The 23,718-nt window shown below is 54.6% G+C and overlaps 2 protein-coding genes across 2 annotated transcripts in view; one reads left to right on the top strand and one right to left on the bottom strand.

The window, feature by feature from the left end:
* The first annotated feature begins 11,521 nt into the window (after positions 1–11,521).
* FAM181A (family with sequence similarity 181 member A) lies at positions 11,522–12,529 on the top strand. Its single transcript, XM_014790511.2, has one exon. The coding sequence runs from the start codon at positions 11,596–11,598 to the stop codon at positions 12,472–12,474; it is 879 nt and encodes a 292-aa protein (XP_014645997.1). The 5' UTR covers positions 11,522–11,595; the 3' UTR covers positions 12,475–12,529.
* A 4,956-nt stretch (positions 12,530–17,485) lies between these two features.
* Positions 17,486–23,718, bottom strand: part of ASB2 (ankyrin repeat and SOCS box containing 2) — a 30,673-nt gene continuing 24,440 nt past the window's right edge. The window contains exons 7-9 of the mRNA XM_004434228.2: positions 21,188–21,752; positions 20,146–20,299; positions 17,486–17,869 (exon numbers count right to left, since the gene is read on the bottom strand). Coding sequence (XP_004434285.1) covers positions 17,733–17,869; positions 20,146–20,299; positions 21,188–21,752 — 856 coding nt within the window. The 3' untranslated portion in view covers positions 17,486–17,732. The remainder of the gene's footprint in view (positions 17,870–20,145; positions 20,300–21,187; positions 21,753–23,718) is intronic.

Below are 23,718 nucleotides of genomic sequence, written 5' to 3'. Positions count from 1 at the left end.
ATGGTAGGTGCTCATTAAATGCTTTGGAACCTAACCACTGAGCACTGTCTGTGCTTAGAAGGGTCCGCGTAGCTCTCCGTGTCCTCACTCCAGAGGGAGAAACGGAAGCTCAGTGTGACCAGGTGACATGCCCACAGTCCCACGCCAAGAAGTGGTGGAGCCAGCTCCCACCCAGGCGTGTCTGCGCCCAGAGCGCTTCCCGCTCCCCGGCTCCCTGAGAGGCTTCACCCTTCACATTTGCCTTAAAATGTTCCTCAGTCCCACCTGCTGCTCAGCCCCTGGATGGAGGATATAGAGTGGAACCATGTGACGTGGGAGAATGCAGGAGAGGACATTGATTCTGACCAGAAGGAGTTAATTAACCAGCAACATCTGAAGCTAGATCTAATTATTAAAGTCAACCAGGTGTTGGCTAAGCGTGTTCCGAGCTGACCGTGGTTCCAGGCACAGGAAGGTGAAGAATGAGCACGTATAAAGGATTAAGAGGGTTCAAGGAGCCCATAAGCTGGGCAGAGATTAAACACAGGTTTTATGTTATTTGTTTGGTGGAGGCGGCTGAAGATATGGAGCCACCGCAGGGCTCCACGGGAAAGGGTGCTGGGCTCTATTAGTGATGTCTGCACGGGGGTAGACATGAACAGTTGGCATCCAAGTGCCATCTGTGAGGGGAGTGATAAAAGGCTGGTTCCCCGGCTGGGAACTGGCCCCAGGCATGGTGGGAAAGGGGTACCAAGCCTCCAGTCTCCTGACGCTCACTCAGTGACTCAGGTCTCAGCAGGTATTTCGTGAATGACCAGCCTCTAGAACAATTGGGAGCATTGACTTCTAGAGAAACTGAGCAATAGCTAAGAGCAGAGCCCTCCTCTTAGAGATTGCCACTTCTCTGTCTCATCCTTACTAACTTCATCCGCAGGTTTTCTTCAGTGAGACTTCACTGTACTAAAGTGGTTTCTAGTCTTGAAACTATAGTAAGGTCTCGGACCTGACGTGTTTCACGACTCTGTGAAAATCTACACCTGCCCAGTTTATCTGTGCTGGAAAGAGTCTCAGAGAGCATCCAGGCAGTGGATTTCCCTCCTGGCTGCACATTAGAAACACCATTCTAATGACAGCTCTCCCATCCTAAAGATTCTGAGTCTGTTGGTCTGAGGAAGGGCCTGGGCATCGGGTAGAGAAGCACTTGTCTAGGAAAAGAATGCTGGTAAGACGTCGAAACTAATAGACTGCGACAAGTTATGTATACCGAAATAGTAGAGCAACCACTAAAGAAAACTGTGCAAAGAGATATATTCAAACAAACAGAAAACAAATGACAGACCTAACTTATCAACAATTGTAGCCTAAATAGTAGAAATATACTAATTAAAAGAGATTGGCAGAGTGGATTAAAAAGAAATGACCCAACCGCATATTGTCTATAAGACACTTATTCCAAATATAACTATATGGGCAGGTTGAGAGTAAAAGGAGCATAAAGTTGTATCATGCAAACATTAATATTTAAAAAGCAGGAGTGGCTATATTAATATCAGATAAAGTAGACATTAGAGCAAATAAAATTCCCAGGGACAAAGAGAGGCATTACGTGATGCTAAAAGGGTCAACCAACAAGAAAACATAGCAATCCTAAATGCTTGTGCATCAAATAATAGAGCTTCAAAATACATGAAGCAAAACTTGATAAAACTGAAAGGAGAAATAGGCAATTCCACAGTTATAACTGAGTACTTCCACAGCCCTCTCTCAGAACTGATAGAACTACTACAGAACAGAAAATCAGCAAGGATGTAGAGGAACTGAACAATACTATCAGCCAAGAGGAGCTGATTGAAGGGCTGGCCCCGTGGTGTAGCGGTTAAGTGCACACGCTCCGCTGCTGGCGGCCTGGGTTCGGATCCTGGGCGCGCACTGACACATTGCTTGTCAGGCCATGCTGTGGTGGTGTCCCACATAAAGTGGAGGAAGATGGGCATGGATGTTAGCTCAGGGCCGGTCTTCCTCAGCAAAAAAAAAAAAAAGAGGAGGATTGGCATGGATGTTAGCTCAGGGCTGATCTTCCTCACAACAAACAAACAAACAAACAAAAAAGAGGAGCTGATTGACATTTATGGAACCCTCAAGCCAACAACAGCCAAACACACTTTCTTTTCAAGTCCTTGTGGGATGTTTGCCAAGATAGACCATATCCTGGGTGGTTCAACAAACCTCAACAAATTTAAAAGAATTTAAATTATACCAGCAATGTTCTCTGACCATAACGGAATCAAACTAGAAATCAATAACAGAAAGCTCCAAACACTGGAAATTAAACAACGTACTTCTCATACTTCTAAACAACCAACAGGTTTATAATTATGTGTGATTAGTCAGGGTTCTCCAGAGAAACATATGTGTGTGTGTGTGTGTGTGTGTGTGTGTGTATAGAGAGAGTGATATTTATTACGAAGGATTGGTTCATGCAGTTATGGAGGCTAAGAAGTCCCATGATCTGTGTGTGCAAGCTGGAGACCCAGGAAAGTTGGTGGGGAACTTCCAGTTTGAGTCTGAGGGCAGGAGAAGACTGATGTTTCAGCCCAAGCAGGGAGGCAGGAAGAGAACAAATCCTCCCTTCCTCTGCTCTTTGTTCTATTCAGGCCCTCAACAGATTGCATGGTGCCCACCCACACTGGGAAGAACAATGCCCTCTTCTCAGGCTACAGACTCAAATGCTAATCTCTTCTAGCAACACCCTCACAGACATACCCCAAAATAATACCTAACCAGATATCTGGGCATCCCATGATCCAGTCAAACTGACACATAAAATTAACCATCACAGGGCCCTGTGTTTCAAGGGAAATACCAAAAACACAGTGAGCTGACTGAAAATGAACGCACAACATATCAAAATTTGTGAGATGCAGCTAAAGGAGCACCAAGAGGAAATTTTATAGCACTAGCTTCTTACATTAGAAAAGAAAATCTCAACAATCTAAGCTCAAGAAACTAGAAAAAGAGAAGGAAAGTAAACCCAAAGAAAGAGGAAGAAAGGAAATAATAAAGAGTAGAAATCAATGAAACTGAAAACAGAAAACAATAGAGAAAATCAACAAAATGCTTGTTCTTTGAAAAGATCAATAAAATTGATAAACCTCTAGCAAGGCTAACAAAAAAGAAAGAAGACACAAATCGCCAGTATCGGGATGAAATGGGAGGGCACTACAGACCCAACAGACATCAAAGGGATAATAAGGGAATACTATGAAAAACTCTATGCACATAAATTCAACAACTTAGACGAAATGGATCAATTCCTTAGAAACCACAAAATACCAAAGCTTATCCAATATGAAGAAGACAATCTGAGTAATCCTGTAACTATTAAAGAAATTGAATTTGTAGTTAAAAATCTCATAAAAAAGAAATTCCCAGGCCCAGATGATTTCATGGGAGAAGTCTACCGAACATTTAAAGAATTAGCATCAATTTTACACACTCTCTTCTAGGAAAAAAGAAGAAGAGGAGGAAATACTTCCCAATTCATTTTATGAGGTCAGTATTAATATGATGCCAAAACCAGACAAAAACAGTACAGAAAAGAAAACTATAGACTAATATACCTGATGAACATAGAGAACAGCAAAAAACCCTCAACAAAATATTAGTAAATTAAATCCAGCAATATATAAAAAGAATTACACACCACAATTAAGTGGAGTTTTTTCCAGGAATGCAAGGCTGGTTCAATATTTGAAAGTCAGTCCATGTAATGCACCATATCAATGGGCTAAACAAGAAAAACCACATGATCATATAAATTGATGAAGAAAACTCATCTGACAAAATTCAACACCCATTCATGATAAGAACTCTCAGCAACTTAGGAATAGAGGAGAACTTCCTCAACGTGCTAGAGGGCATCTACAAAAATCCTACAGCCAGCATCATACTCAATGGTGAAAGACTCAATGCTTTTCCCCTAAGGTCAGGAACAAGACATGGATGTCTGCTCTCACCACTCATTCGACATAAAATTCTTCCCCTGAACCCTGCCCCTCCTGAGACCCCATGTGATGAATGAAAATTCATGTGCTATCCTCTATTCCTGGAGAATTGGGTCCTCACACTTACCAGCTCATTCATATTCCTTTCAAGAAAGCACGGGGGAATGCAAGGAGGTTCATCTGATTTTATTACATTGAATCTGCTCCAATTTATATTAGGAAAAAGTGCATCATTTGCCAAGTTTGGAACCTTTATAAGTAACACTGACTTGTGACACACCAGCCCCACACCAATGTCCATGTGTGCATCAAGGAGGCTGAGAACTGCTGCTGTAATCCAACCAGGAAACTGAGGCCCAGAGAGGGTGAGTGACTGTCCCAAGATCACACAGCCAGGTAGGTGCAGAGTTCAGGGATCTTATCTCCAAAGCCAGTCTCCCCTCTGTGCTGTAATAATGTGGTGAAACCACTTCCAACGTGGGACTTGATCACACTGACAGTTGTCTCTATCACTGCTGTTGGGTTGTGGCCAGGGGCATAGGGACTGCCTGAGCTGGGCTGTGACTTTTTCGGGTCATCTTGAGGTTTCTGGCTGCTCTGAGGACACAGCCATGCTGGTGCTCACCCTCGGTTGAGAGAGGAGGTTGCCAGAGCAGGAAGCCCTCGGCCTGGCAGCCAGAGGGGTTTATTTCAACTCGACACCTCCCATTCCAAGGAAGAGGGAAGCCGGTCTGCCCTGATTACAGCTGACAGATGCCTCTGGCTGGCCTTTGGTGGAAATATTCCCTTTATGTAAGAGGTTACGTAAGTCATCTTGTGATGTCTGCCTCACATGTCCACAGAGCTGCTGGTCGGGCCGCTGTGTCCCCACCCCCAACCTTGTAGCTTTTGTATGTTTCCCGAGTTGGGGTGCTGGGACCTAACCCTCCTGGACTGAGGGGAGGCCGGGCATGTCTGTGTTCCTGGGATAGCAAAGCCCCTGGGCAGGAGTTAGGGCCTGTGCATTGGTTACTAGTCACAGTAGGGAGCAGCATCGTGTGATGGTCACGACCAAGGGTCTGGATCTGGCTGCCAGCATCCCTTTCCCAGCTCTGTCATTTACTGACAGGGGGACTTGGGCAAGCTTCCTAGCTGATTGGTGCCTCAGTTTCCTTATCTATTAAAGACAGTAATCATGGCACAGGAGAAGAACAGACAGCTTAATACATGTTACTTACTTCCATCAAGGCACGAGGGTTGGGTGGAGCTGGGTTCTGAGCTCACATTATTATGGCCTGGCATCAGTGTGAGCACAGGGCAGCTGGTGGAGCAGAGCTGCTGACTTGGTCCTGCATCTACCCGGCTCTGCCATCCTGGGTGACACCACCAGGGCCTCACTTTCTTCACCTCTAAAATGAGAATGTAGCCCATCTTCTGGAACTTTCTACAGAAGTGTGGAAATGTAAAATTTCCTTTAAATTTTATTTTTGACAATTTAAAATATTACATTCTAAAAACTGTCCCAAACAACAAACACACACTCTAATGCTTTTTAAAGATTTTATTTATTTTTATTTTTTCCCCCCAAAGCCCCAGTGGATAGTTGCGTGCCGTAGCTGCACATCCTTCCAGTTGCTGCACGTGGGACTCGGCCTCAGGATGAACGGAGAAGCGGTGCCTCGATGCGCACCCGGGATCCGAACCCGGGCTGCCAGCATCGCAGCGCGCGCACTTAACCACCAAGCCACAGGGCCGGCCCTCTAATGCTTTTTAACTCACAAATTGACACCCTAAGCTGCCCACTGGTTAACCTGGGCAGCTCACTGGTTAACTCCTCTGAGAACTAGATAGAAAGATTCTCAGGGAATTCCTTTTCATTTGATAACTGTCCTGAGATTGTAAGATAGGCTCTAAAAAAAATTACCATTTCAGCTGCTTCTTTCTCTAAATCAAGATTTTCTAAATATTCTGCAGCCAAAACAAAGTATGGCTGATGTCAGACCATAACCCATCACGCCTAATTTCAAAGTTCTCTGTCATCAAAACAGCCTCATTGTTCTAATCCATTGTTTGCAATATAAGTGGAAAGTGTGCATTTGCGTGTATAAAACAAATCTATACTCACAGCACCTTGCTGTCACTTCTTTACATATTGGACTCCCACATAGTATATGTATATTTTTTTTTGTGAGAAAGATCAGCCCTGAGCTAACATCTGTGCTAATCCTCCTCTTTTTGCTGAGGAAGACTGGCTCTGAGCTAACATTTATTGCCAATCCTTCTCCTTTTTTTTTTTTCTCCCAAAGCCCCAGTAGATAGTTGTATGTCATAGTTGCACATCCTTCTAGTTGCTGTATGTGGGACGCGGCCTCAGCGTGGCCGGAGAAGTGGTGCGTCGGTGCGCGCCCAGGATCCGAACCCAGGCCGCCAGTAGTGGAGCATGCGCACTTAACTGCTAAGCCACGGGGCCGACCCCCACATAATATTTTTTGAATGGGCTTCTCTGCATAAAAGCGACTTGAAAGCCCACCACCCCGGATGACCTCCCCGGGTCCCCTCCGGCTTGGCCTGTGCCTGGCATTGTCCACAGCCTCCTCTCGCTGTCAGTTTCAGCCTGCGCCTGTGTTGCCTAAATCCTAGAAGTGGGTTATGTCAGATGACATCCAGAGATGCTGGATGAGTGGCTCCTCGTGGTTTTTTGGGAAATTAAAGCAAGGTAGGATGTCATTCTCCCTCACTGAGGGGTGGGCAGAAGACGGCTGTTTCGTTATCAAGACGAAGTCGATCGCCCCTCCGACAAGTTGCCTTGGGAACAGTGGAGCAAGCCCAGGAAGCCCGGCTCCGCCCGCTCTGGTCCCCGGCACATGGCAGGTGCTGAACAGAGGTGACAGGAAGGTGGGAGCCCCTGACGCTGAATGGTGTGAATGGACCTGAGGTCGGCTGAGCACGGCTGGAGTGTTGGAGATCCCTGGCAGCGACGGGAGAAGGTTGGGAAGGGACCCTCAAGTTCAGGTCAACACAGCTCCCTTGCCCTTACCAGAGCTTCTTAGAACCCCTGCTCTGGCGCAGGGGGGTGCAATTGTGAAACGGTGCTTCCTGCTTTCGAGGCAGGAAGTCCTGAAGGAGTACAGACACTTCAGCATCAGGTACAACCATCGCAACCACAAGGGTCCCTCATGGAGGCCTGTGCTGTGCCAAGGCCGTTCTCGTCACTGGAGATGCAGAGGAGAACCAGCAGATGAGTTCTCTGCTCTCATGCTGCTCCTGCACCTGGAGCTGGGTGGGTGGGACAAACAACAAACAAAACAACAAGACAGGAAGCAGCTGTTTCCAGTCCACGGGAAGAATTGTATTCAGTGGAATGGGCAAAGTATTTAATTCATGAAACATTTAGTGAGAAGCGACTGTAGGGGTCAGATTACAAAGGGCCTTCTGTGTGAAGCTAAGGAGGTTAGACTTCATCTTTGAATCTATAAGCATAGGGATGGGAGAGGGTGTCATACACAATGCTGGGAGTTGGTGGAAGTCTCCCTGGGTGTTTGAGCTGGGCCTTGAAGAATGCCGAGAGGAGAGAGTTGGCTGAGCAGCCCTGAGTTGGGCCCAAAAAATCAGAGGTTTGAGGCTTGTCTTTGAGTGTGTCACTAACTGTAAACAAGGAAAACAATTCCCTCCCTGCCCAGATGCAGGACCACCTGAGAGAACGACGGTGACAGAGCTCTCTAGAGTGAGGCATGATTCTTATTGGTGATGTTTCTCCACCTGTCTATACAGCATATCAGAAAAACATGCAGGAGCCTTCCCCAGCAAGGGTCAAAGGCAGCCCCCAGAGGCCAGGCTTGAGGCTGGGGTGTGGCCAGGTCAGCATGGGGCCCTGGTCCGGTTCCCAGGTCCCAGTCCTTCAAGCCACAGCTGCCTCCTCTCCCTCGACCGCTCTCCCACAGCTTCAGCTCCTGTGTTCCTGAGCCGGAAGCTGGAGTCCTGTCCTGACGGAGGGACTGCAGAGCTGAAGCCAGATTTCTGTAGAGAAGCTGGTCTGGGAGGTCCTCCACCCGGCCGGAGCTCACGGAAGCAATGTGGGTGGTGGGACCCACACGGGCCGCACGCAGACAGGCCCAGCTCCAAGTTCAAGTTCTGCCAGGCATTAGCTGCGAGGCTGGGGGAGAGAACGTGCCCTCCCGGGCCTCATCTGTAAACGCAGCCGTGACCCCCTCACAGAGCTGTCACGGGATCACCGAGCGCGGCTCCTGGCACATGTCAGGTGTCCAACAGGCATCAGTCTTATTCCTTCCACTGTGCGCTTCCCTTTCTTCCTCTCTTCCTCTTTTCTTTCTTCTTTCCTCAAAAAGTGGGAGGAACACATGGGAAGAACAGCCCATGGTAAGAGCTATGGATGATGTTTTAAGATACGGATTCGACCCCCACGGAGCTCGCCCACCTGTTGGGGGTCATTATTGGCTGAGAAGCTGGAGGATGGCGTCATAAGCAGGCAATGCCAGGACGGGCTGAAATGACTTCAGGTGCCGTGGAACCTCAGAGGAAGCTGAGATCCAGGCGGAGTGGCTCAAGAATGTCTCGACGCTCTTAGAAAGGAGAGGGTGTCCCAGAGAGAGGGGCCAGCGCAAGCAGACATGGCCTGCGGGAGGCCAGGGTGGAAACGGAGCCAGGTTGGTTTGGGCCAGTCTCCTGGCAGAGAATAATGGAGAAGGCGGGAAGTGGGTCGGCGCCGGGTTAGGGAGGGATTCGAACCCACCTGCGGCTGTGCACCCTGGCCCCAGGCAGGAGGCAGCAGGAAGCCGTGACGGGAGTGGTGCAGGAGCCTAACCTGGTGACCTTGGGCATTTTCTCCAGCTGTGTGTGCAGGGTGGTTGAAGCAGAAAGGGCGTTTCCTGCCTGTACCAGTTAGGGTGTGCTGGGTTATGCGGTAGAAACAAATAACCCCCAAATCTCATGGGTTTAAAATGATGACGGTTTAGCTCTCATTTATGCAAAGGCTACTGCAGATAGGGGCCACCCTCCAGGCCATGTGATGGCCAATGATCCAGGATGCTCCAGGCCAAGGTCACCTCCATCTCAGGCCACACTTCCCCGACCCCCTCCGCAGTGGAAGGGGGCACGGAGAACACTGCACCTTCTCCTAAATGCCTAAATTGAGTCACAGCTGGTCCGTGCTGGGCCATCTCCTCCAAACCCTTTATTTGGCCTGTAGGGACCCTCAGGCCGGGGGGGAGGTGGCTTGGAGCCAGGCCACTGTGGGCAGGTGCCTTGTGCCGGCAGCAGCTGCCTATTGGCCAGCAGGAGGGGGTGGGACCGTCACTCCTGGGTGAGGCCGCCTGCCCAGCCAGTGCTCCCATTTGGGCAGCGAGACCTCAGAGAGGAGTCCTTGGCGTTTCAGGTTGTGGTGCAAAGATGTGGGTTGGTGAATAGACCACCAGCCATTTGACCGACGGGGGGACAGGAGGAAAAGGTGGCAGAGGAAAGGGGAGACAGCTAGGAAGGAGAAGGAGAAGAGGAGGGCAAAGAAGAGGCAGAGCGTGAGGAGAAAGGCTGGAGGCAGAGGGGCCCCCTGCGCTGGCTGGCACAGGGGCCTCGCCCATCAGCATTTCCCAGGCAGCCGCCCTCCGCCCGCGGCCTCACCTTTCCTCTGGCCAGTCGGTGGGCAGGGCCAACGGCCTGCTCGGGGCTCCCTTGCTCGCTCAGAGCGGCCCTGCTTGCGGCCCTGCCGGCGTTGGCACGGTGACAGTAGCCAAGTGTGCAAACTTGTGCCATTGTCCCCAGGCCAGGGGGAGCCATGGAGACTGGCTAATATGACACAGGAAAATGTTTGCTGATGGCAATTCTATGGGCTTTGTCCACCTCTTTCTCCATCATGACGACTCGATTTAAGTCCCTAACTGTTTGACTACAAATGCAAGGGGACCGTGCACCGCCAACCTTTTGTCCGGCCGTGCTGAATGGGCAATTCAGGCTTTGTGCAGCTCAATTGAGGAAGCAAACATAAAGACAAGATTCCTGAGAGCTCCGGCTCCCTTCCCATGGATATGCCGGCACCTCGTTAGAGTCCTTCCTCCTCCACCTCTCCCGACATCAGTGTGCCGCCCGCCCCCACAGGCCCACCAGGGCCCGGTGCCCCGGGACGGGGGAATGGGGAGACAGAGAGGGAGAGGAGAGCACCACTCAACACTCAAGGACAGCGGGGAAAGCAGCCCGCCCCAGCTTACCCCGTCCGATTGTCTGTCTGCACTGGAGCATGGCAGCTGTAGGCCTGGCGTCTTTGGGGGAGGTTTGCAAGCCCATCTCTTCTGGGCCCAGCCCCTCCTCAATCCTGGACTTTTTAAATACACACACACACACACACACACACACACACAGACACACACACACATGCACACACGCATACACACTGCCCCCTCCAGAAACCAGGGAACTGAGGTCAAGGGGCGGAGGGGCGTGGAGGCTGAGGGAGAGAGTGGGGCTGAAGGGTAGAAATTTACCGGGAAATGATTGCATTTGGGAGCTGTCTTTTTTGTGATGGTCCCCATGGTGACAATTTGTGACGGCAAAGAATGTGGGAACGGGGCGCTGCCGCCTGATTGGGATGCTTTGTATCTGGAGAGGCGCTCCTGATTGGCCTGAGGGGCCCCCCAGCTCCGGGGACTCAGTCTCCATTCAGCCCACTCGAGGGCTGCACCACCGCTTCCAGCCAGACGCACGGAGCTCGCCGGCCGCGCCGGGCCTGGCCCAGGTCTGCGGCAGGGAACCTGCCGGGCCACGTTGGTGGGGCCCGGGGCCCGGGGCCCGCACCCTCGGTCAGTGTGGAGGCCTGAGCGGCTCAGCCCGATGGGTGGGGGTGTGGGGCAGGCTGGAGCCTGGGGGAGGGGCGAGGTGCTGCGAGTGGTGGCGGAGGAGGCATGAAATTGCTGCAGATGCTTCTACAGGGGAGTCCCTGCTGCCCACAGCCTGAGATCAGCCCGCCAGGCAGGCCTGGGCTTGAGTGCCAGACAGGGGTCCTGCCTGTCCTGCGTGAGAGCTGGGGGTGGAGCGTGGGGACCGAGGAGGGGGGTAATGCTAGCAGGGCTGGGGGCGGGGGTGGAGGAGGAGGGCACCACCAGGGAGAGAGGGGGCTTGGCCTTGCTTGAAAGTGGAGCAGTCACTTCAGCTCAGAAAATAAAAACCTTGCTGGCAAGCTGCGCACGTTAGCAGCGTGGCGTGCTGGAGACGGGTGGGCTGGGAGCGCGGGGACTTGCGCGCCAGCCCCAGCAATGACACTTGTAGCTGGGTCACCTTGGGCAAGTCGCGTGACCTCTCTGAGCTTCAGCTGCAAGTGGAGGGCATCAGACCCAAGAAAACTAAAGGAGGTTCTATTGGCGGCTGTCCCATCACAGACGCTCAGGAAATGCTTAGCGGCTTGGATGGGAATCCCACTACCCAGGACTCTGTTTAGGGCTGAGGGGTCTGGGGCTGGGGCCACCGTCTGCAGCCATGTGGCCTTTGGGGACGGCTGGGTGAGGCTTCTCGAAGAGACTTCAACGGCCTGTGTGTCTCCCCAGGTCCGCTCTGTGCCCTTCTCTGGAGCAGCCAGACCCTGCAGAACCTACTCTCTTCATGGAAAGCCCCGTGCAGTGGTCCCCTGGCGATGGCGTCCGACAGTGACGTGAAGATGCTGCTGAACTTTGTGAACCTGGCGTCCAGTGACATCAAGGCGGCCCTGGACAAGTCCGCGCCCTGCCGCCGCTCCGTGGACCACCGCAAGTACCTGCAGAAGCAGCTCAAACGCTTCTCCCAGAAGTACTCCCGGCTCCCGCGGGGCCTCCCCGGCAGAGGGGCCGAGCCTCACCTGAGAAGGGGGCCCGAGGACCGGCCCGGGAGGCTGCCCCTTGATTCTGGCCAGGATTCCAGCCCCGGCGGGGGTGGGGGCTGCAAGGAGAAGGCTCTGGGGAACCCCTACAGGGAAGAATGTCTCTCTAAGGAGCAGACCCTCCAGGGGCAGAATCCAGAAGCTGCCAGGCCTGGCCAGGTGCCCATGAGGAAAAGACAGCTGCCCGCTTCCTTCTGGGAAGAGCCACGGCCCACCCACAGCTACCCCCTGGGGCTGGAGGGGGGACTGGGCCCCAGGGAGGGAGCTCCCTATGAGGGTAAGAAACCCTGCAAGGGCTTGGAGCCCATGGGGCCCGAGTTGGCCCCAGTGCCCACGTCCCCAAGGGCACCCGCTGAAAAGGAGCCACTCAAGATGCCTGGGGTCACCCTGGTGGGCCGTGTTAATGCCTGGAACTACTGCCCCCTCCAGTACCACGGACAGCCCATCTACCCGGGCCCTCCAGCCGCCTTGCCTCAGAGCTCGGTCCCCAGCCTGGGCCTGTGGAGGAAAAGCCCGGCTTCCCCGGGGGAGCTGGCCCACTTCTGCAAGGATGTGGACAGCCCAGGGCAGAAGGTGTACAGACCCGTGGTTCTGAAGCCTATCCCCACCAAGCCAGCCATGCCCCCACCCATCTTTAACGTCTTTGGCTACCTCTAGCCGGGCTAGGCGGGCCTTGGCTCCCACCTCCGGCCTGCAGGCGTGTTGGGGGCCCCGGGAGCTCTCCTTGTGTGGAGTGGGCTGGGCGGTGGTGTGGCCTCTTGGGAAGCCTCCCTTTGTGTGTATGTGGGAGGTGGAGGGCGGGACTGGGGCAGGGGCTTCTCAGGCAGTCTCCGGGTCAGCCCTTGCAGCCTTGGGAGCTGCGGGACGGGCGCGGCTGGCCCCTCCCCAGCCAGGCCAGGACCTGACAGATCATCCCGCCATCCCTGCGCAGACCTCGGGCCATAGGGTTTTGCTACCAGCCACCCCAGAAGCCAGAGTTCCTCATCTGTTCATCTGCCACCCACTGTGTAAGCCAATCTCAGTTCTGTTTTGTTCTTTGTAAATATAAAGGTTAAAAGAATAAAGATATTTCTTTTGCAGTTTCCACATCTTGGGTGTCATGAAGTTGAATGGTCCCAGGCCTAAGAAATGCTGGTTGTGCCCAGGCGGAGGGCTGCTTATGGAGGGCACTGGCTGTGGGGGAGACCAGGAGTGGCTCACCGACCTCTGAGCTGTCTGGGAATGGGCACTGGGGGCCAACAGCTCAATTCAAAGGAAGGAGAGTGAGGGTAAGCCGCCAGGGAAGGATGCTCTTGTTCCCCGTGTCAGAGGGCAGAGGCTGGGGGAGGCCTGGATCCCCAGAGAGTCCAAACTGCTCTGGAGAACAGGGAGGCTGGCACCAGGGGAGGTGGAGCTGCAATTCTGGCTCTGCCCTGGGACATGGGACTGGACCTTTCCTCTAGGAGCCTCCTTGCCCCACCTGCAGGATGAGGGGTGGAATGAGAATGGTCCCCTCTGTGGTGCCTTCCACTCCAATTATGGCCTCAGAGCAGAGGCTGTGCCAAGGTGGGCACGCCTGACCCTGGTCAGAGGGAAAATCAGGTCAAACAGGAGCTGAGCCCCTTCTGGACAAAATAACAGGTCGTTGGACCAAATTATTTCTCTTTTAAACACGGTATTTGTTTCTATATCCCTGGCCAAAAAAAGAAAGGGGGAGGAGCAGTAATCCTAGCTAATTCAGGTTCCTGGGTTACCCACTGCTGGCTCTCTTCCTGGGCCTGGTACAGCGCCTGGCATACACTAGGCGCCCCGTCAAGGGAAGATGAAGGCCTCTGCCTGCGACAGTGCACAGAGCGGGCACTGGAGGCAGGGAGAGGTCCTGGGTTTTGCCCTGATAGTGCCCAACTAGCAAAGCCGCTGGAGGGGCCTCCACCTGCAACCTGGCCCAGGATCTGCTCCGCTGCCTGCGATGTGGCTGCATGGCTGAGAGCGCGCGTGCCTGTCAGGGGTGCTGAGCCACTCACGCCATCAAAGCGCAGTTCTCACAGCTGAGACCGGTGTAGGCACAGCCCTGGCTGGGGACTATGGTACCCTGGTCAGAAGCATGATGTTGAGCAAGTTAATGCCCCCCGTGCCTCAGTTTCCTCCTCTGTAGAGTAGGGGACTAGGTCAAGGTTAGAGACAGATGCACCTTCCACTTCTGCACCCAAGGCAGGTATCATCTCCTGGTCACAGACTCTCCTTTAGGGCCCAGGTATGGCCTCAGAATCCTTCCTAACACAAGGCTCCAGGATCAGCAACTGCTAGGGGCCTTTCCCACCCTGCCCGTTTTTACTCCAGGCGTTCTCTGGAGTGGGGCGTCCACATGGAGGGGCACTCGCTCTCTGGGAAGCTGGTGAGTTTCTGGTGGTTTATGTCTGACGGTCTTGGAGGACTTCAGAGCCATGAAGGCCGCTTGACACAGCCAGAGTTGTTCTGAGTAATTATGCAGCATGTGGGATAGGGAGTCCTCAGCCGGGACCCCTGCCTCAGGCTGCTCTAGTCTTAATGAGCAGGGAGGGGACCAGGAGGAGGTGTGTGCCCTTCTCTCCCTTCAAACCCTGAACATCATCACCAAGGCCCTTCTGGATCCATTCTGATGGGGCTCAGCCCCTCCACACTATACAGCAGGGAGTTAAAAGCTCTAATCCAGGCCCTGCCCTCTACCAGCTGTGTGATCTTGAGCAAGTTACTTGATCTCTCTGTGCCGAAATTTCCTCATCTGAAAAACGTGATTGAAAATAGACCTGCCCCGTGGGTAGTTGTGGGAATGACGTGAGCGCCTGGCACTCTAGTACCACACAAGTGACGAAAAGCTGCACCGACCGGGAGTCACCTCTAATTATCTGGTGGTGTCTGGAGGTCCTGCCACTCCAATATTTCAATGACGGTTATGGACAGGGCAGCCCATGGGAACGGGCGCCTGGGCCATCCAACCACCTGCCCTCCCTGGAGAAGGAGCTGAGCTCCGCGAGGCGTGTTTTTTCGGGGTGCTGCCTTCTTGGGCTCAGCTTTTCCCAGGGGAGACCTGGCAAAGCCTTAAACGCAAAAGCAGGGAGGCTTCGTCTGGAAGCAGAAACCTTCACTGATGCGGCTCAACAGAAGCTCACGGCACCATGATTCCCCGCGTGGAAACAAGTAAGTTGGGGGAAAACACATCCAAGAAAGCTTTAGTATTGAAAAAAAAATCCGCCACAGTAGAGCAGCAGATGGTCCCCTGACCACAAAGTGACTGGTGTCGGTTCAGAGTGAAGCCAGGACCTCACCCACCGCTCCAGCCTCCAATCCCCAGCACCAGGTCAAACGTGCTCCTGCTCACGAAACGGAACCTCTTTCAGGATCTTAAGGGTTTGGTGATGCTGCGCAGACACCTCTGAGGCTGAAATCCTCCCGGAGGCTGGGTGAGCATGGGGGTTGGCGGGGGGCGGGGGATGAGAGGGTGGCTTCTGCAGAGGGTAAAGGCTGTCAAGTCCTCCTGACAGAAGTGATGGTCAAAAATGTGACAACCCGCATGGCCTGAGCACCGACCAGTCAGAACCGGCCCCTGGGAGCAGCCAGGCATTAACCCTTGAGTGGCTAGGTGGTGGGGAGGTGGGGGCAGGGACCTGAGAAGGTCAAGGCTGGGCGAGGCTCTTGGTGGGGAGGGGCCCTGATCAGCAGCTGTGACCAACTGGCACGGACATACATCAATATTCTAATGCAGCACAGGTGCATCCCAGGCCCCACATCCCACAAATAAATGGTGCTGATGCTGAATGCAGTGACCGAGGCCTCCTTCCCTACATCTCCCACCTCCCGCCTCAGCCTCACCTCCTCCAGAGGGCGCCTCCCTCAGACCAGCATCCCCACCTGCCCAGTTCCTGTGGTCACTGCCTGTTGGGACTCTCTAGGACATAAGGTGACCTGAGAAATGCTGTAGTTTAAGAGTTCGCTTGATACCCAGCCCCACCCCAGATGCACCGAACAACATCTCTCTGCTCTGTCCCATCACTGACTGCCACTCCCTATCTGAGATTAAAGTCCGTCCCTCTGGCTGCCAGGTCAGCAAAGGCGTTTTTAAGTCAGGGTTTTCCCTGACGATGCACTGAACCCTCCTTGGCCACTTCCCCTGGGCCCCTCTCCTGCCGGTTCCCAGTTGAACATCCCCAGTCGAAGGACACAGGTTTCCTTTGGGATTTCTTCATGATCTCTGCAGCAAGGTAGAATAGACCCCTGGGCAAGCACTGTTGGGCTGGCACCCCGGGGACTTGCTGTGTATGTCCAAGCAAGTCCCTTCCCTCTCTGGGCCTGTTTTCCCATCTGTAGCCAGAGGGAGTGGGCAAGGCATGGCTGAGTCCCCTCTGACCCACGGTCGGAAAGTGCTGCTTGGTGGACTTTTCCTCTTCAGGCAGACACTGGGACTTACTGGTCCCATGGAAACCCAGTGTGTCAGAGCCAGCAAGGCCACCAGGGGCCACAACGATGAGGAACCCGGGGCCTCAGAGAGCGAGCCTGGAATCAGTGCTCCCCCACCGGCCCAGACGCTCACTTTCCAAAGGCCAGAAACTGCGTTTGACCTTGCATAAGACTCTTCCAGATCCTGGGGCGCGACCCGGGGCATGCTCTGAGCGAGGTGACCTGCTCTGGTGGCCTGCAGAGTGGCCCACGCACCACTGGCTTTAACCACACTTTTGAAGAGACCACTGCAGCTTCAGTGGAAACAGGGTGTGCCAGTGGTCTCAGCGCATGGGACTTAGACCAGGAGAAAGGGCTATGACTGTGCCAAACCTCAGCTCTCTCACCTGTGCCACCCGAAAACGGTTGGCAGCTCCCGCCCGGCTCGACCACAGAGGCACATGGGGACCGAAGGAGGCAACGGAGGGGACAGGGCTTCACGCCTCTTAAGTCTGGTGCCTTCGCCAGGGTTGACAACAGCCATGACTCCAGCACCTTCATTCAGAGTAGCCAGTATTCAGATTTTTGTTTCCCCTAGTATCTCAACTTTTGTAGCAAAACAGGGGTGAGCAGAACAGGAAGACGGAGCACCAGGGAACACGTGTGTGTAAGACATCCCGGGTATCGGGGGACTTGTAGGCACCGAGACCCTGCCTGTGGTGAAGCTCCTGTTTCCATGGTGACTGAAGGCGGAGAGAAAAGCTACCCCATCACAGGGCAGAAACCTGCCCCCTCCCCTCGCGCTCTCAGGTCTCTTCCAGTGATTGAAGGACACACTCTCTTGGGTCTTTGAGAGGCCCAAACCAAGGTGACACGCTCAGGGGTCTGTGTGCCCTGTCCCCAGCCCTTGCCCCACCCCCGCCAAGTGCAGGGCTGAGGACTTCAGGCCCTGGGGAAGGTCTGGTGAGAGGGACTTCACTGGGCAAGGTGTCATCTGTGCAACATTTACTGTACCGGAGGAAGCCCTCTGGGACCGAGGGTCTCCCACCCCCCACCCAGCCACACCTTCGGGAGAAGGCTCAGAAGTCAAGTGGAGAGTTTCACAGAGCGAAGGGGATGGGGCATGGGGACAGCTCTGCAGTGAGGTCGTCCAGGAAAGGCGGACATTCCTGAAAGTTCTGCAGCTGCAGCTTCTCTGCTGGCCGCGCCTTCCCCAGACCACCCCAAGTTCTGCCCTGCCCCCCTCTCCCGGCCCCAGGAATGGAGGTTTCTGCCAATCCCGATGGCAGAGAAGGTCTGGATCTACTCAGTTTGAAAACAAACACGGTTTTTCTCCTGCTTGACACATTCTGTCCTCTGCTCTGGGCAAAGCTCCGGCCCAGAGACCTGGCGAGGTCACGGTGGCTGCCCCAGCAGAGAGGGAGACCGCCCACAGCCTCATCTGTCACCAGGTCCCCTTGGATTTGGGGACACCACTGTCCTGAGACTTAGCGAAACAGTCTGAGGAGTCACTCCTGCACTGGCTACTGGCTGTAGTCATATTTCAGGTACCGAATCAGCCTGCCCGGGAGCGGCAACGTATCCAGGAGTTTTATACGGTATTTCCCGATGGCCTTTCGAACTTGCAGCCGGCAAAGGTGAGCCAGAGGTCTCGGAAGTTCTGGAAAAAGGAGAGAAAGAGAGATGCTGATTGGTTCTTTGCAACCAGCAAAGGGTTTGCGTCCATGAACCCTGAAATGTGGCGGGTGACCAACCACTGTGTCTGGGTAAGAGAGTGGGGGATGTGTGGACTCCTCCATGCTTTGCAACCCCAGTCCCTGCTGAAAAGGAAAGTGTTTGTTGAATCAAAGAATGCCATTCATTCATTCACGCACTCAGCAGACACACGCGGACCCATCTGCTGTGCCTGGCCCCATGCTCGAGCCAGAGATGCAGAGGTGCCCACCCAGGAGTGCTGGGGAAGGCTTCCACACCAGAGGGCGCATCTGAGCAGGGTGTTGATGGGTGGGTAGGACTTTGCCAGGTGAGGCAGGGGCATAACAAGCCAGGGAAACAGTGGTGTCAAGCCGAGGAGGCCTGGCCGCCCAGGTGAGATCCGCCCAGGGAGATGGGCATGCAGACGGAATGTGGGGGGAGGGCAGAGAGGCCGGGCGGCTGTGCGCTGCTTCCCGAGGTGGCCCATCGCTGCATTTCTGACACCTCCCCTTTCTCAGCTGACTGAAGACTGAGCTTGTGGGGAGGAAGGCAAAAGCCCACTGTGGGGCAGAGGACACAGGACCACCAGGGCTGGGCTGGCGTCCTGGCTGGCTTCGGAGTCTTATCGTGGCACCTCTCAGTCTCTGTCTGCCCTCCTCCAGGAATAATGGTGTCACCATCACAGCATTAAATGAAAAGCACATGGAGGGTGTTTTGCACATGCAGCGTGGGCTTTAAAGTTACCAAAATAGGTATTGGTTAAGAACCATTTATTCTACCTGTCAACAAATGTTTAGAACACACTGATGGGTTCTGCAAGTTTTCCCGGGGACACGGGTCTAGTTGTCCGGGATTGCTTTCTCTAGGGAGGGCGGGAGGAGGGGAGGGCAGGAGGAAGGGACGGCGAGGAATGGGGCCGACATCCAAGAAAGGACTGCTCCACCCTCTAGTGGCTGAGGATCATGGTGACAGCAACCAATTATTCATGAACTCCAGGAATGTTCATGGTGCATTTAGAGCTGTGCCCCCAGTGAGTGGGCAAGTCAATGCCACCCTCCCCCCGACGCTGCCCCACTAACTTTATCAAGGACCCTAATTCCAGTGCTTCCCTGGCATCTGTGCAAATGAAAAGTCCTGCAGTAGGTTTGGATTCAATGGAGCATGGAACACCTGCACAGTCAGTGGGCAGGCAACGAGGCAGCACAGGCTCATCCGGGGACAGCAGCAGCAGCGGTGGGATAATGATGACTTGCTGTTGACTGACACACACTTGGCCAGAGAAAGGACTGGACCCCTCTGAGCCAGGGAAAGCCGTGGGGTAGCGAGAACTCCTCTGGGCCGGCGGCCATTTCTCAGTATCAGTTGCAGCACCCAGTTTGAGTGCTTCTGACGCCTCACCTGCCCAGGTGAGCCCCATAATGCCTAAGCTGGATGCTTGGCCTGACTTAGCCAGGCTGCCCCATCTGCACTGCACACGGCAGGTGGGTCGTGGCCAAACCCCACTTCACTGTGCCAGGCACTCCCACCCGCAAACACTTGCGGCAGGCAGAGCTGGAGGGGCAGGACAAGGAGCCAGCCCACCCTCCTCCATTCAGATGGGGATGCTGAGGCCCAGAGCAGGGACCTTCCCACGGCCACCCAGCAAGCCTCTGGCTCCAGGGCTCCAGGGGTCTGCCTCCTAGACCAGCGGCTGCAGGTGTGGTCTGTGGACTGGCAGCACTTGCACCACCTGGGAAAGTGCTGAAATGCAGACTCTTAGGCCCTGCCCCAGACCTGCTGAGTTAGAATCTGCATTTTTAACAAGGTGCCCAGGTGCTTCCTATGCACTTTACAGTCAGAGACGCCCTAGACCATCATTCTCTCCTCTACGCCACCACACTGCCTCTCAGTGGCGCAAAACATGGGCAGCGTACTCCAAAGGCCCTGATCCCCTTCAGAGGGCTGGAACTGTTTAAAATATCCTGCAAAGATTTAGAGGAGGGACTTCAGTGTTGGCCAAACTTGAGTTTGAATCCAAGCTCTGCCACTAACTGGCAGTGAGAACTTGGCCCAGGTGGCATCACCTCTCTGAAGTTCTGTCTCCTCATTTACAAAACAAAGTCATGGAGACACTGTAGGTGACACCCAGCACAGAGCCTGGCATGGAGTAGGTGCCCAATGAATATTACTGACAGTCACAAGCCCCAAGTCCTGGGCCTGAGCCAGGCAGGGGGACCTGCCAGCAGCAGTGACAGCCCCTACCTGCCTTCTCCTTGATGCCAGCCCAGTCCTCGTAGCTGTCGATGTGCTCCTTCAGCCGTGAGCAGAGCTGCACGTTGCCCACATAGTCCAGGAGGACGTCAATGATGGGTCCTGCCCAGCGGCTCACCTCCGGGGCCGACAGGAACTCGCAGAACTGAAAGAGAGCACACACCAGCGCTGGGACGCCTAGCACCAAGGGCTCACCCTCAGCGAGCTCACCTTCAGGAGGGAACCTGAGGCTGGTGAGGGCAGGGCCGTGTCCTAGGAGACAGTGGGCACAGCTAGGCTAGGACGCAGTTGTCTTCTCATCGACACAAGCCTCTGCTGCAAAAAGTGGGAGGTGAGCCACTTGGGCCAGGTGCATCATTAAGCCTCAACCTCCTTGTCCAGAAAATGGGTATATGACACCAGCTTCAAGGGTTTTTTATGAGAGTTAAGGTAATATGAACATAAACTTCTTTGCACACAATAAGTGGCCCATAAATGATGGCCATTAGCCATTATAATTCTCTCCAGGAGGAGTGTGTTTCTAACTTGGCTTTCATTGTAAGTTCTGACTTGTTAAGTCATCACCATGGACAGGTCCTGCCTCTGGGTCTCTGACTTTCTGCAGCTCACCTGTCCTTATACCAGCCTGCTCGCACCTCCATCCCGATCCTGGTCATTCAGCATCACATTCCAGGTGTAGGTTTGCTGGCGGCGATGAACCCGTCAGTTTTGCCGAGTTCCCCGCCCATCTCCTGCTCCACTGTTGGTTCCTTAAGTTCCCCAGGACAGCAAACCAAAAGGACTTCACTGTTCATGTGAACCACTAAGTTCTGCTGCCTCTAAAACATGCTAACCACGGGTTCCGCTGCCTCCAAAGTGTGCTAAGCACTAGTTTACACGCCCTCCAAAGCGCATTAACCATTAGTCCACAGTGCCTCCAAAGCCCGTTAACCGCTATGCTCTGCTGCCTCCAAAGTGAATGGACCACTAGTCCACACTGCCTCCGAAGCGCCCTGGCCTGGCGGCACTCCGCTCCCCCGGCGCGCCCCCCTACCTGGACCACGCCTGGCGCCTTGTCGGTGGCGGGCGCGTCGTTGAACCTGTTGGAGGGCGGCGGGGGGGGCGGGTGCGGGCCATTGCCGTACAGGCACGAGAAGCAGGGCTCGCCGTCGCAGCCGAGGTCCATGAGGAACTTGAGCACCGACAGGTACTTCATGGCGAACATGATGGTGGCGGGGAAGGCGGTGGGGTGCGTGGCGATGTAGGCGTCGATGTTGGCGCCGTGGTCCAGCAGCAGCTGCATGGTGCGCATGCAGCCTTGGCGGATGGCCACGAGCAGGGGGCTGATGATGTCGCGGTTGGGGTCGGCGCCGGCGAGCAGCAGCAGCTCGGTGGCGTACACGTTGTTGTTGACCACGGCGAAGTAGAGCGCCGAGCTGCGCCGGTCCTCGTAGAGGCGCGCGCGCTCGGGCGCCAGCGGCGCGTTCACGTCGAAGCGCGCGCCCAGCAGCGCCTCGAGCACCGCGTCGTGGTTGCGCTCGGCCGCCAGGTGCAGCGGGCTGATGCCGCTCCGGCGCAGGCGCGTGCGGCTGGTCACCGGCAGCAGCATCTGCACGATCCTGCGGGCGGGGCGGGCATGCGCGGGTCACGGGGCGGCCGGCACGTCGGGGCTCCGCCAGCAGGGGGCGCTGAGGGGCCAGGCCCAGCCACTCACAACTACCGTGCGGGGAGGCACGGGCCCACCAGCAGGGGGTGCTGTGCATCCAGCCATTCTCACAATTACCACTTTGGGGAGGGTGGGTCTACGCTGCTCTCCTGACTTTACCGATAAGGAAACAGACTCAGAGAGCTTCGTCCACCTTCCCAAAGCCACACAGCCAATAAGAGGTGGAGCTGGGCTTCAAACCCAGAATCCCTGGTCTCCAAAATCTGAGTTCTTAGAAACCTCAGCCAGACTGGACTGTGGTTTCAAGAATCTCTCCCTGCCTTATTTCAGGCTAAGGAGCGTTGCCCATTTCCTGCTCAGTTATCTGGAGGAATTGACTGGAAAGCCCCCAAACCCCACAAATGTCCAAGCTACTCCCTGCAGGGGGCAGTAGAGCCTAGTGGTGAAGTTTGAAGCTAGACCCTGCCCTGCCTAGGTGGGGTGGGGTTGGGGGGTCACAGACAGCCGTATCCACATAGAGGGCTCACTATGTGCCGGGGGACATCTGAAGGCTTTACAAACACTTCTTGGTTTAATCTTTACAACAACCCGCAAAGTATGTCTCATCATTTCCACGTTGCAGATGAGAAAAATCAAGCCTCAGAGAGACTGAGGGACTTGTCCAGGACACATCAGGAGAGGCAAACCAGGATTTGTGCCCTCCTCTGACTTCAGGGCTGAGCTGTCCTGCATCCCTGTCTTGCTACCCTGGGGCCCTGGTGGAGCCGCCTGGCCCTGGGGGACAGGTAGGGACAAATGTGTCTGGCCCCAACCCCTCCTGCCCCAGGTCCCAGGCAGCCCTCAGTGACCATGAGGTCACGTGCTCCCCTCTCTTGTGAGTCTCAGGGCCTCTTCCCCTGAAGGCGGACTCTAGCCTCTCCGGGGCTCTCTGCCCCGCTTGTGGCCCGGAGAGGGTGGATCAGCCGCTGCTGAGGCTGGCAATTCCTTCGAGCCCTGACTCCTCTCTCTCCCGCTGAATCCGGCACTGCTCTCAGCACATAACCTGCATTAATCTATTACAGTCACGTGTCGCCTAATGACGGGGACACGTTCTGAGAAATGCGTTGTCAGGCGATTTTGTCGTTGTGCGAACATCATGGCGTGTACTTACTAACACACACCTAGATGGTACAGGCTACTATACAGCTAGGCTGTATGGTACTAATCTTATGGGACCACCGGCGTATATGCGGTCCGTCGCTAGCCAAAACGTCATTATGCACACGTGACTGTATATCCTCCCAACAGCCCTGTGAGGCGGGTACTGGTGTTATCCTCATTTACAGATGAGGAAACGGAAGCCCAGAAAGGGTATGTGACTTGCCCAAGGACACACAGCCAGTAAGTGATGGACCAGGATTTGAACACAGGCAGTCTGATTCCCCCCTGCCCACATCTTAACCACTGCCCTCTTATTGTGTAGCAGTCAGGGACACAGCTGAGATGCCATGGAGTTTTGCATTCTTTATCATGCATTAACTTGCCTGCCCCATTTTACCTTCACTGCGGCCCTGTGGGGTAGCCAGAGCAAGTCTGTGGCCTCCCTTTCACAGATGCGGCTGAGAGAGAGAAAGTGACTAATGGAAGATCCTAAAGCAGGTGGGGGGCTCAGCCCCAGGACTCTTGACCCCTTATCTTTGCTCTCTTCCCTCAGCCTCTGCCACCTGCAAGAACAAGCTCCGGCCACCGTCGTAATTCTACACCCTAATCCATCCAATCCTTGCTGACAGGTGACCTCACGGCCCTGTGAGGGCTCCAAGGAGGTGACCGTGGCTGGGCAAACAGGTGCCACCAGGCCTGTTCCCACGCGTCTCTGCTTCCTGGCACGCTGGCTTCCCGGCTTCCTGGAAATCTGATGCCAGTGACTTCCCGCTAGTATC

Source organism: Ceratotherium simum, chromosome 24, assembly GCF_057802395.1.
Source record: "Ceratotherium simum simum isolate JZ-2026a chromosome 24, ASM5780239v1, whole genome shotgun sequence".
Taxonomy (NCBI): Eukaryota; Metazoa; Chordata; class Mammalia; order Perissodactyla; family Rhinocerotidae; genus Ceratotherium; species Ceratotherium simum.
Note: the sequence above shows the minus strand (reverse complement) of the source record. Positions and strands in the feature narration are given on the sequence as shown.